At 37.3% G+C, this 13,421-nt stretch overlaps 1 protein-coding gene and 1 non-coding gene across 2 annotated transcripts in view; both read left to right on the forward strand.

Moving 5' to 3' along the window:
• Positions 1–13,421, forward strand: part of kcnh8 (potassium voltage-gated channel, subfamily H (eag-related), member 8) — a 71,169-nt gene that overhangs the window by 12,279 nt on the left and 45,469 nt on the right. The window contains exons 2-5 of the mRNA XM_073821796.1: positions 1,156–1,389; positions 4,689–4,820; positions 12,302–12,432; positions 12,514–12,748. Of these exons, the coding sequence (XP_073677897.1) occupies positions 1,156–1,389; positions 4,689–4,820; positions 12,302–12,432; positions 12,514–12,748 (732 nt within the window). The remainder of the gene's footprint in view (positions 1–1,155; positions 1,390–4,688; positions 4,821–12,301; positions 12,433–12,513; positions 12,749–13,421) is intronic.
• On the forward strand, positions 4,155–4,226 carry trnae-cuc (transfer RNA glutamic acid (anticodon CUC)). The gene has a single exon. It is a non-coding gene; the product is annotated as a tRNA-Glu (tRNA).

Here is a 13,421-nt window from a genome sequence, read left to right on the forward strand (position 1 = left end):
TATCTCTCTGGGTCTGACCCCCCAACACGTACGATGTTATAAATGAGTGCCTAACTTTACTTTTGCTTATGTGAGCAGAACAAGTCTCAGTAAAGTCGTTCAGCACCAAACGTCTGTCTCCTCGCCATGTGAACGTTTCTCATAAATGCCAGTGTTTAATAATGCTTGTGCGTGTTAGTCTGGGGATTCAGGGAAGAGGCTCGTGAGCTGTCCTTTGAGAAACGTTTACAAGGCAGTGTTGTTGTATTCATTTATGATGCATAGACGCTATTAATCTGTTTTGACACAATGACAGGGTAAGACAATAAAACAAGTCAGAATACAAAAAAAATTATCCAGGCAGGAAATTGGTTATGTAATGGAAACAAAACAAAGCCTTTCACATGAAGAGCAGTTGAAGCTTTCTGTCTAAAACATGTTGTGCAAGGTCATGTGACTTACAATGCTTCAGACAAAAGACATATGTTCCAGTAAAACCTTTAATAGTTTGTAAAACATGTATATACATGTATGTGTGTTTACTCTCTTATACGTGTCATAAGGATAAATTGTTTGAAACTGAAAGCTAAAAGCTGAATAAATAAGCTTTTAATTGATTTATGTTTGTTAGGATAGGAAAATATTTGGCAGAGATAAAACTATATTTGAATATCTGGAATCTGACGGTGCAAAAAAATCTAAATATTGAGAAAATCGCCGTTAAAGTTGTCCAAATTAAGTTTCTAGCAATGCATATTACTAATCAAAAATTAAGTTTTGATATATTTACGGTAGGAAATTTACGAAATATCTTCATGTAACATGATCTTTACTTAATATCCTAATGATTTTTGGCATGGCTTGGACCAAGCTGCATCAACTTCTGTCCGCTTGAAAAGATTTAGATGTCACAAGTTTTGTCTCAAGAGATTTAAAGGTAAAAGAGATAACAGGTAACTGAAAAGATAACAGACAACTGTGATTTAGTGAACATGGCAGGGCATCTTTGCACCTGATTTGTCCCCTTGCTGTAACAAGAAATTTATCCCAACATGGCCTCTAGTAAAACAACAAACTAAAATCCTTTGGGAACATCTAGTTAAAGTTTAATAAGGAACCAGTAACAATACACATTAGTAGGCTAAAATTTCTGCTTGATGTTTGTGTTTCTAACAGACAGCAACTTCATCCTGGCCAATGCACAAGTGTCCAAAGGCTTCCCGATTGTGTACTGCTCGGATGGATTCTGTGAGCTTACTGGATTTGCCCGAACCGAGGTCATGCAACAGAGCTGCACATGCAAGTTTCTGTATGGGCCGGAGACTAGTGAGCACATCATTCTTCACGTGGACTCTGCACTCGAGGAACGTAGCGAGCTCAAGGAGGAGATAATGTTCTACAAAAAGACTGGTGAGAAAAAAAGTGTTTGATAATGCTCTTTTCTTGGTGTTTTGTTGGTGCAATGCTGGTTGTACAGTCAAACCAAAAATTATTCAGACACCAGATATAATTTTTGATTTGATTTTGATTTTTTATTACTAGTGGGTGCAGGACACTATAGTTAATTTATGTAAGTGAGGATAGCAAAATAAAGTACACCGCCATGCTGGCTAGTTCCTAGAACTGAGTTCTTAGAACTATGTGGTGTGAAAGCCCCTAATGGTAGACAATAGGAATATTAGACTGCTGTCACTTTAAAAGCTGCCCAGATCCAATATACTGTTCGCATGTGTTTTCTTTCTCAGCTGTTTGCTTACACTTTAGACCTAATTTACTGTGTCAATGAGGATACTTGCAAAGACAGGCATTTTGACACATACAAGTGTGTATATTTAATTGCTCAAGGCCTATAAAGTAGCAAAATAACTGTTCAAATACTCCCACACGGTGAGCACCGTGTTCATGTGTGCGCATCTCTAAAACAGTCTCTCAGACAGTGAGCGTATATAGCAAAATGAGTTCTCTTTCTTGAGTTGACACAATGGCGATCGAAGTCAGACTGTTTCAACTCGGTTAGAGCAGATCTAAGGTAAAACACTCATGTCAATAAACTATCGTGGGAGCGGCCTCTGTTGGTGTGTCGTCATCCCGACAAGAATCTAAGAATGACCTAATTTAAAAAAGGGGATATTACTTTTAAAGTAAAAAAAAAAAAACACTGGGTGGATTTTAACCATTGTAGGGTGATTGTGTACACAAACTGCCAACACACATTAATGTTCAATCAACATGTAAAAGTGAGTTTTGCATCCAATGACCCCTTTAAGTTTCAATAGGTAACGAAATATGCTTTATTTTATTCTTCTGTAATTGTTCTTAAAATGTCAAGAGTTTTTTGCTATTGTAGAAGTTAGAGATCCATCCGTGTTGGATATAATAATGTGAATATGTAATAATGATTGGTGAAACATTCATGCATTTAAGGGTTAAGCAGTTTAAGATCACTTATTTTTAAACCGCAATGTTTAAAAAAAGCATCCAAACTAAGTTTTTGTGACCACGTAGCACAGCAACGTCACATGAGCCTGTAACCGTAATAGAGACGATAGTCCAAAATCTCTACAGCCCAAATGTCTAATTCCTATTGACTAGGAAATGTAAGAATGTGACTCAAAAGAAAGGCTTTTAGAAAAAAATGGCTTTATAAAGGTTAAAATGCCCATAAAAGGTAAAAGTCAATTTAAACTTGTTGGAAAAGATTGATTTCTATCCCTGCTGTGGACTGACCACACAAAATATGAAGAATATCAAAAGATTTAAGAGTCAGCTATTGATGATAGTCCTTAAGATACCAGCACAATATCAAACTCAGCAAAATATCGTCTAATTATCATTATTGAAAAATCATTTTTTGTCAATATCGCAAACCCCATTCACTCACCGTTCCAGCGTTAAAAGGAGACCAGTAATAATATGTGGAAAGCTATGTGGTCCATCACTAGTAATAGCACATGGAGGTATTACAGCACACCTTAACAAAGTGAAATCTCTAGCCATTGATAGAAGCAGATGGTTTTATTAGAGTTGGTTGGCCAAAAGCACCAGAGAGAGACTCTAAAGTCGGATTACAAACTGAACTCCAGCAGGTGTGCAAGTTTAATTGTGGAATTTGCGATGACGTTGAGAAAGGATATCATACTGAACCATCAATCGTTCAAATGCAAATTTTTGGATTCATTTTCCTTAATATGGTATATTCCACTCAATTCCACACTTTATTTTACTTGAATGTCCTTCTTATGTTGGATTTTAACTAAAAAGTCCCATAGTACTGTTTTTTTGAACGGTAACCATGGTGGTACCATGGTGTTCATTGAAGTACATTTAAGTACTGTGACACAATTTATTATTTTTGCTTATTATATTATATTATATTATATATTTTCTAATATTTTCAGTTTGCCAAGGGCTTAAATCTTCAGACGATGCTGTGGAGTTTTAACACCTCCCTCTACCTTTTCCTTGAGCTCATTCTCCTCTCCCCCTTTGTTCTATATTGAATGGAACATCTCCAGCACACTTGTTCTAGAGAGCCTTATTATTTCATCCCCTTTTTCTTCTCCATAATGGTGAGGCTTTTTCGTGAGGAAATGAGAGATTTGACAAAGACTTCTCCAGCTGTGAGCAATCAGACGGAATTCCCCTAGAGGCTTCCAGTAACAGCTACTGGTGGAGAGAGAAACACACACACAGCTAAACACACATATAAATGCCCTGTCGCACACATACACCCACACCGCTCAATACTCGCAGACAAACAAGCATTCACGCACACACCTACATGAGAATTGGATACTATAATGGTGCTGCTCTTTTTGGATGTACCAGTCTTTTTTTTTGTTTCAGGTTTTTTAACACTTTAAATAGACTGGAAGTAATGGTTTGCCAAGTAAGCTAAAACTGTGGTAACAACTAAATTAACTAGTTATTTTCAGTGCAGAAATTCTATTAAAAGTCAGTGTAAATTGCAACCAATTTTACTTCTGTTACGAAGCTATGAGAATACTTTTTGTCTGCAAAGAAAACTAAAATAGTGACTTTACTTGAGCTATGCCTATAAGGACACAGTATATCCAGTTAAAAAGGGCAGGGAAGTGGATCTCAGAATTAGAAACAATTTGCTAAAACAGTGCTTAAATAGATATCGGTTGACATTTCATGGTGGTCTAGTGGCTTCCCTGGTGGTCTAGTGGTTAGGATTCGGCGCTCTCACCGCCGCGGCCCGGGTTCGATTCCCGGTCAGGGAACGCTCTTGGGGCAGCCGTGGCCTAATGGTTAGAGAATTGGACTTGTAACCCAAAGGTTGCAGGTTCGAGTCTCAGGTCCGGCAGGGATTGTAGGTGGGGGGAGTGAATAACCAGCACTCTCTTCACCCTCAATACCAGGACTGAGGTGAGTCAATGGCTGCCCACTGCTCCGGGTGTGTGTTCACGGTGTGTGTGTGTTCACTACTGTGTGTGTGCACTTGGATGGGTTAAATGCAGAGTGTGTGTGCACTTGGATGGGTTAAATGCAGAGCACAAATTTCTAGTATGGGTCACCATACTTGGCCTCACTTCACTTCACCTCACCACATTGGTTGACATTATACATTATGGATGGCATCAGGATCAAGGGGTCAAATTAGGTAGCAGTGTGACTTTGCTGAATGTTATGTTTTACAGTTTGAATATGCCCTGTAAATTTTGCCTCTTTCAATTCCACTGCAGGTAGTGTGTTCTGGTGTCTGCTGGATATTGTGCCTATCAAGAATGAGAAAGGAGATGTGGTCCTCTTCCTCGCCTCTTTTAAAGATGTCACTGACACCAAAGCCAAATCTATACTTGAGGGAAAAAAAGAAGGTTTGTACATGATGGGTGGGTTATGTGTGTGCATGAATTTCTGAATGCCAAGATATTCATCACTTTTTTTTCTTTGAAATAATATTCATGGATGTTTCTTCCACTACATTCAACTTAAGATCTAACCAAGATGTTCATGTTTTTCTTTCTTTAGTTGAAAGAAATTAAGGTTTTTGAGGAAAATATTCCAGGACTTCAATGGTGGCCAACAAGTTGAAGGTCCAAATTGGGGTTTCAGTGTCGGTTCAAAGGGCTCTACACGATCCCAGCCGAAGAATAAGGGTCTTATTTAGCAAAATGATTGGTAATTTTCTAAAAAAAAAAAAATACAATTTATATACCATATTGTGGACTTTAATGGTGGTTGACGGTCCAAATTGTAGTTTCAATACCGCTTCAGATGGCTCTGCACGATCCCAAACGAGAAATAAGGGTTTATCTAGAGAAACAATCGTTCATTTAAAATAAAATAAAAATTATATGAAATTATATACTTTCAACCACAAATGCTCGTATTGCACTAGCTCGACCTCACATATACCGTAACCAGTGTTTACAAAGCGAATATGCTTTACATAAATAGATAAAATAGCGATGAGGAGAAAATAAGATGGGAGGTTTTTTTCACCCTACCCTACCCTTTTATACCAAAGTACACAGTCGAAGAACTAAGCACACGTGACCTTTTCAACTTAATTAGGTAATGCGAGAAGTCGTAGATGCGCATTACAGAGCTAGTGCAAAATGAGCATTTGTGGTTAAAAAGTATATACATTTTATTATTATTTTTTAGAAAATTACCAATTGTATTGGCTAGGATTGTGTAGAGCTGTTTGAAGGTGCATTGAAACTTCAACCCATTGACACCCATTGAAGTCCATTATATGTAGAAAAATCCTGGAATGTTTTCCTCAAAAGCCTTAATTTCTTTTCGACTGAAGAAAGAAAAACATGAACATCTTGGATGACATGGCCAAAGTAAATTATCAGGAAATTTTTATTCTGGAAGTGAGCTAATCTACTAAAAAGTAAATCCAAGTAAAAGTAAAGAAAATTACTTTAAAAAATGACAGATTTCTTTTGAAGTTCATGTACACTGCCGCTCAAAAGTTAGGGTTCAGTAAGATTTTTTAAATTATTTTTTTTAAAGACGCTTCCAATGCTTATCAAGGCTGCATTTATTTGATCATCAATACAGAAAAACCTGAAATATTATGAAATATTATTTCAATTTATAATAAGTGTTTTCTATGTGATTAATAGGGATGTAACGGTATTGTAAATACCGTCGTACCCCAATAGCAAAAATTTTCAATACTACCGTGGTCGCATGACTCGATAAAACGATAAGTCTTCTGAGAAAAGTTTGCTCAGGCGAATGGAGCGAACGGGAGGTAGCGGGAACTACAATTCCCATCAGCCCAGGCGTGGCCATCATCCTTTGACATCCATCCCTCCTTTCCACTTAAAATGTATGTCCCCTCAAATAGTGCCCTATTTGAGGGTATAGGGGGCGATTTCAGATACAGCCAAAGAGATGGAAATGGTCGAACCTAAAGCGGGTTTTAAATCAGATGTGTGGAAGCATTTCGGTTTCTCTGTCTGAAACCTGTCTCTGTCTGAATAAGTGAGTGTGAGTGAATGAGTGTTCTCAAATACTCATTCAGCACATGGGCCAGCTGCAATAAGTAGGCTGCTATTTTTATTTTTTCTGAGTTTTCAAGAATAATTAATAAGTTCCTGTTTCAAAGTTTATAGATAGATGGCTAATTTGTATGCCATTGATATGTTCAGTGTTCATGTAAACTGTTTAATAAACACTTCTGGCACTTTTTTCGAGTCTCTTCATAAGTTTTGTTTTTCCTGTAAATGATTCAATAAATACTGTACCGTGCCATTCATACCGTACCGTGAAGTTTTGATACCGTTACATCCCTAATGAATAATGTAATTTATTCCTGTGATATAAAGCTACATTTTCAGTTTCATTACTCCAGTGTCACATGATCCTTCAGTCTAATATGCTGGTTTATTGTAAATGTTGAAAACAGTTGTGCTGCTTAATATTTTTTAGAACCTGTGTGTTAATTTTTTCAAGATTATTTGATCAATAAACAGTTAAAAAAACAGCATTTGTTTAAATTTATTTTTATTGTGGTCAGTAAATTTTTATTATTTCTTTTTTTGAAAGAAATTAATAATTTTATTTACCAAGGGTGTGTTAAATTAAGAAAAAAATGTTAGAAAAGATTTAGATTTTGAATAAACGCCATTCTATTTAACTTGTTATCCATCAAAGAATCCTGAAAAAAAAGAATCACAGGTTCCAAAAAAATATTTGGCACCACAACTGTTTCCAACATTAATAATTCTAATAATAAATCAGCATATTAGAATGATTTCTGAAGGATCATGTGATATTAAAAACTGAAATAACAGCTGATGAAAATTCAGCTTTGCATCACAGGGATAAATTATATTCAAAGTGTATTAAAATAAAAAACATTATTTTATATAGTAGTAACATTTTGCAATATTACTGTTTTTTTCTGTATATTTTATCAAATAAATGCAGCCTTGATGAGCATAAGAGATTAATTTAAAAAAAAGTCTTACTGATCCCAAACTTTTGAGTGGCAGTGTATATACATGATTGAAGATTGTTACTATAGACAAATAAACTAGTTGCGTTTTAAGGGATTTTATTTTCCATTTTAAGGGATTTTATTAAGTCCACAGGGACAAACGTGTCAGTAGTATAAGAAAAATCCTCACACAATCCCTTTTTGTGCACGTCTCGTTAAGGTGAGGCGGGATGAAAAACTGTTTATTGTGCCACCGAGAACCCAGATCAGATATTGGCCTCAAGCACCGAAGGAAACTGTGCGGAGCAGGGAATCCCAGTGCAACTGTGCCTATCTGCCTCTTTTTTTTTTCTTTTCACACTTTTGCCTTTTGTTCCTTTCTCTCTCTCCATCCTCCTGTGTTTCTCGTGACCTGTGCTGCTAGTAAATTGGGAGTACATTTATTAGGATCTATAATAAGTGTTACGCCGCTGGTCTCCCTGCTGACTGCAGCCTTTTATGGATGAGTTTCTGTCGCCCCTCTCCTCCTCCGGCCCTGCAGACTGAAGTGATCTCTATCCTTCTCTAATAACCAGCTTCCCAGCTTTCTCTCTCACTTCCTAGCCCTTATTCTGTCTCTCTCTCTCTTTCTCAACCTGTGTTTCTCTCCCTGTCTGTCCGTCGCTCCATCCCTTCAGTCCTTTTCCTACTCCTGCTTTGGTTTCCCTTGGTACCTTGTTCGGCAGGGTTGCAATGAGTGACATTTTTCCCCTGTTGCCCTCGGCAATTGAGACTGGCAGCTTGGCTGTCTGCTTGTTTCCTCAGCTGGCTGATTTAAAAATGCTACATGCTGCACATTCATACACACACACACACACACACACACATTACTGGTCAATATCCACAGAGACTCCACACATTTCATATGGTTTTGTCTCTGTCTCTAACAGTGTAGCCATTGCACTACAATATTCCTGTTGGCATTTTTTGTCATTTCATTTTTATTTTTGCTGCCAACAAGAACTAACACAGTCAAGGGACATTCTGTTTGCTGATTAGTAAAGAAAAATAATGCAATGTAAACATGGATTCATTCTTATTTTCTTCAAAGTGTTTACAGTGGAGCTTGAAGTATTATTTATTGAGCTCGCCATACTTTCAGCTACTTTTCGTTAGAGCTGATTTCAGCAAATATTATGTTATTTTCAGCAATTTAGCAGCAAAGTTTCGGGTTTATAGATTGAGGGTTGGGTTGCTCAGATTATGGTAATCCATAGTGGTTTTTGCTTTGTTATTTTCAGTAGCAAATTGCTTCAGTAGGAAATGCATCAACACAGGAAAGGAGCGTGCATTGGTCAAACCATTTCCAGTCTAGGATGTCCCCTTGACACTGGTTTAGTTCAAAACCTCAAAGACTAAATCAAATGAACCTACTGCAGTATTTAGATTAAATACTGCAGTAGTATTATTTACTGCATTCGATCAGTTGAAACAGATGTGTTTAACATGAGAATGAGAAAATTCTGGCAGCAGAGCCCCAACTAGCGGAAACCACTGGTGTAAAGCAGGTCACCAGCAGAAAGGAAATTATTCTTGTTTTACATCAGCTTTTTGTGTAACAGCAGTATGGAGGGCAATGGAAGGAAAGCAGGCCACTTTGAATAAAACCGCTCTCAATGCATGAAATCTTTTTCTTCACAAAGCAGCAATAACCACTCTCTGAATTATACACTTTCATTCACCAATGCAATTATTTTTTTGTGGGTACATAACATTTTGGAGCAGGAATTTAAGATGTTAGGGGATGCTGGTTTAGCTTTCTTATTTGCTTGATCATGTATTCAAGGAATAGGCTACTGCCCCATTTTTCAGAATCTAGCTTGTTTTTTCAAGTACAGTGCCCTCCACTAATATTGGCACCCCTGGTAAATATGAGCAAATCTGGATGTGAAAATAAATCTGCATAATTTATCGTTTTGATCTTTCATTCAAAAAATTCACAAAATTCTAACCTGTCATTGAAGTCAATCAAAAGAACCTAGGGGTGAAATCTCATTATGAAATAAATGTTTTTCTCTAGTTCACGTTGGCCACTATTATTGGCACAATATTATTGCAACATCCTTTTCCCAAGGTAACAGTTCTGAGTTTTCTCCAACAATATCTAATGAGTTTGGAGAAAACCTGACAAGAGATCAGAGACCATTCCTTCATACAGAATCTCTCTAGATTCTCCAGAATCTCTCTCTTCCCAGCTTCATGTTGGTGCTTCTTCTCTTCAGTTTCTATACAGGGTTCAGGTCAGGGGACTGGGACGGCCATGGTAGACGCTTCATTCTGTGCTCAGCGACACAATTTTGTGTTGATTCTGATGTTTGTTTTGGATCATCGTCCTGCTGGAAGATGCAACCATGGCCCATTATAAGATTTCTAACAGAGGCAGTCAGGTTTTGATCTTTTATCTGCTGGTATTTGATAGAATCCATAAAGCCATGTATCTAAACAAGATGTCCAGGACCTCCGGCAGAAAAATAGGTCCACAACATTAAAGACCCAGCAGTATTTTTAACCGTGAGCATTGGGTAGTGTTTTATCCCTGTATGCACCAAAACCATCTGAAGGGTTAGCTGCCTGATGGTGGGAATGGGGATTTTCAATGCTTTAGCTCTTTTCTTACAGCCAATTTCTATTTTGTGAAGCTCAACAAACTTGTTCTGCACATCAGAACTACATTCTTTGGTTTTACTTCTTGTGATGGATGATTAAGGGAATTTGGCTTTTGTGTTCCTCATATTTATAGTCCTGTGGAACAGAAAGTCACGACTGGACAATTTTATACTCCTAGCCACCGTGGTTTGTAATTAATTAATGGGAATGGGAATATTAATGGGAATATACTTTAGAGATATTTTACTTAGACAAATTTTTAGGGGTGTCAATAATTGTGGCCAACGTGAACTAGAGAAAAACGTTTATTTCATAATGAGATATCCCCCCATTTTCCATTGTTTTACTTCAATGAAAGGTTAGAATTTTGTGAATTTTTCGAATGAAAGATCCAAAGGATAAATGATGCAGATTTATTTTCAGAGTCACCTTTGCTCATATTTACTAAGAGTGCCAATATTAGTGGAGGGCACTGTATCTTACCAATACCAGCTCTGGTCAATGTAATGTTGCAAATGTTGAGTTGTTCATGTTGTATTTTATTTCATTTTATGTTTTTATTCTATTTACTTTGCTTACTTTTTATTTTAAATTAAGTAAAAAAAAATGCAAACATGTGATACAGTGCCTTGCAAAAGTATTCATACCCCTTCATTTTTTTTCACGTTTTGTTATGTTGCTGCTTTTATTTCCTGTTTTTTCACATCAATCTTTACTCCATGCACCATAATGACAAAGTAAAAACTGAATTGTCACAATTTCATGAATTAATTAAAGATAAAAAAAATAAAAATGAGTTCATTGCATAAGTATTTATACCCTTTACTCAGCACTTAGCTGAAGCACTTTTACAGCCTCAAGTCTTTTAGGATATGATGCAACAAGATTCGCACATCAACATTTGGCCATTATCTGCCATTCTTCACCTCGCCTCTTCACCTCTTAAGCTCTGTCAGCTTGGATGGGGTCTGGCAGACATTTTTAGGTTTCTCCAGAAATGTTTGATTGGGTTCAAGCCCAGGCTCTGGCTGGGCCACTCAAGAACATTCACAGAGTTGTCTATAAGCCACTCTTGCTCCGTGCTTAGGGTCATTGTCCTATTGGAAGGTGAACCTTCTGACCAGTCTGAGGTTCTGAATGTTCTGGACTAGTTTGCTGTAGTCTATGCTCTAGACTGGTTTTCATTAAGGCTATCTCAGTATTTTGGTGCATTGAGCACTCTTTTACTCTAATGAGTCCCTCAGTCCCTGCCACTAAAAAACAGCCCCATGGCATGAGGCTGCTACTAGCACACTTTACTTTCGAGATACTCTGCAGTACTGCCTGGTTTCCTTCAAACATGATGCTTAGAATTGAGGTTCATCAGACAAAAGAATCTGGTTTCTCACAGTCTGAGGGTCCTTTAGGTGCTTTTTTGCAAATTCCAAGTGTGTTTTCATGTGTCTTCACAGAGTAGAGGTTTGAGTCTTTCCACACTACCATAACGCCCCGATTGTTGTCGTGTTGCAGTGATGTTTGTCCTTCTGTAGGTTTCTGCCACTTGCATATATAATCATAGCGCTCAACTAGAGTGACCATCAGATTCTTGGTCACCACTGTGGCCAAGGCCCTTCTCCATCAATTGCTCAGTTTGGCCAAGAGACCAGCTCTAGGAAGAGTTGTGGTTCTGGAGACTAAATGCTTCTGTAAACCTTCAGTGCAATAGAATTTTTTTCTGAACTCTTCCCCAGATATGTGGCTCGATGCACTCCTGTCTCTGAGCTCTACAGTTTTTTTACCTCAGGGCTTGTTTTTTGCTCTGATATGCATTTTCAGCTGTTAGATCTATTATTATGACGTGTGTGCCTTTTCAAATCATACCCATTCAATTGAATTTGCCACAGGTTAACTTAACTCAAAGTGTAGTAACATCTACAAGCAATATGAATGCTCCTGAGCTAAATTTTTAATTGTCCAGGATAAGGGTATGAATACTTATGCAATGGAATGATTTAGGTTTTTAATCTTTAATACATTTGCAAAAATGTTAAAAACCTTCTTACTTTGCCATTATGTTGTATGGAGTGTAGATTGGTGTGGAAAAAAACAGTTTAGCATAAGGCAGCAACATAACAAAACGTGAAAAAAATGAGGGGGTATGAATACTTTCGCAAGCCCATAATTTATTTTATGCAGTGTGTTTTTGTTTCTTGATGGATTGTCTACCACATTGCCCTTGACTTCTGTAACAACAGTCTAACCTTTCCTCAGAGTGCCGCCATGAGAAGGTCACGGGCGAGTCTCCGTTCGGCTCCACGCGACTGCGATCTAGCACAGTTCTGTACCACATTTCAGGACACCTGCACAACCGGCAAAAAAAAAGTAAAATCAAACTTAACAAGGTGAGACCATTCAGAAACTGAGGACCGAAACTGAAAGACAAAACAGAAACAAAACTGTTACATAACTTCTCCTCTTTCTAGAATGTGTTTGGCGATCCACCCGCTCTTCCTGAATATAAAGTCGCTGATGCCAAGAAGTCCAAGTTCATTCTTCTCCACTTCAGCACTTTCAAAGCCGGCTGGGATTGGCTGATTCTTCTGGCTACGTTCTATGTCGCTGTGACGGTGCCGTATAACGTTTGTTTTATTGGTGATCAAGACTTGACACGAAGCACCACTGTCACTGACATTGCGGTCGAGATTCTTTTCATCATTGGTAAGAGAATCCAATTTTGATCTTTGTCATTATATTTAATTGGTCAATCACATAGTGTGTGTTTCATTGTGAGCCTGATCATGATTTACAAGATTATCTTTGTTCTATCACATGTAGGTCTTTACACTTGATTATATATATAGGTCTTTAAATCAGTTTCAGGCTCTTTGACATCTTCCATTAACCCTCTGTGGTAAAGCTTTGCCAAAGGGCAACATATCATTCTCCTTCAGTCTCCTTCATTCTCAAGAAATTAGATTGTAGGAATTAAAAGGGCAGTTTTTATTGAAACAAATAATATTCTTTTTTTTTAAGACATTTGACATTTCAGTTTCTCTCCATGACTGATCTCTGAGTTTTACTTGAGCGCTTTCAAGAAACACACATGCTGTGCTACTCAAATTGTGCTATTATTTCTTTTTCCTGCATCTTTGTTAGCTTAAATAGATGTTTATGTTGACAGAGTAAAGCATGTTGATTCTGTATTTAAATATGAATGAAACGTATGTTACTGATTTGAGTTGAGTGTAGTACAATACAGCAGGATGACCTATAATACATATATATTTTAACACTGTTTCTGAACTTTGGTGTGGTTTTGTAACCTTGATAATGTCTCTATTTAGAATGCCTGGTGTTCAGATTTGGTGACAGCTCATGAATGTTTCATTTT

The sequence above is a fragment of the Garra rufa genome, chromosome 17 (genome assembly GCF_049309525.1).
Source record: "Garra rufa chromosome 17, GarRuf1.0, whole genome shotgun sequence".
NCBI lineage: Eukaryota > Metazoa > Chordata > Actinopteri > Cypriniformes > Cyprinidae > Garra > Garra rufa.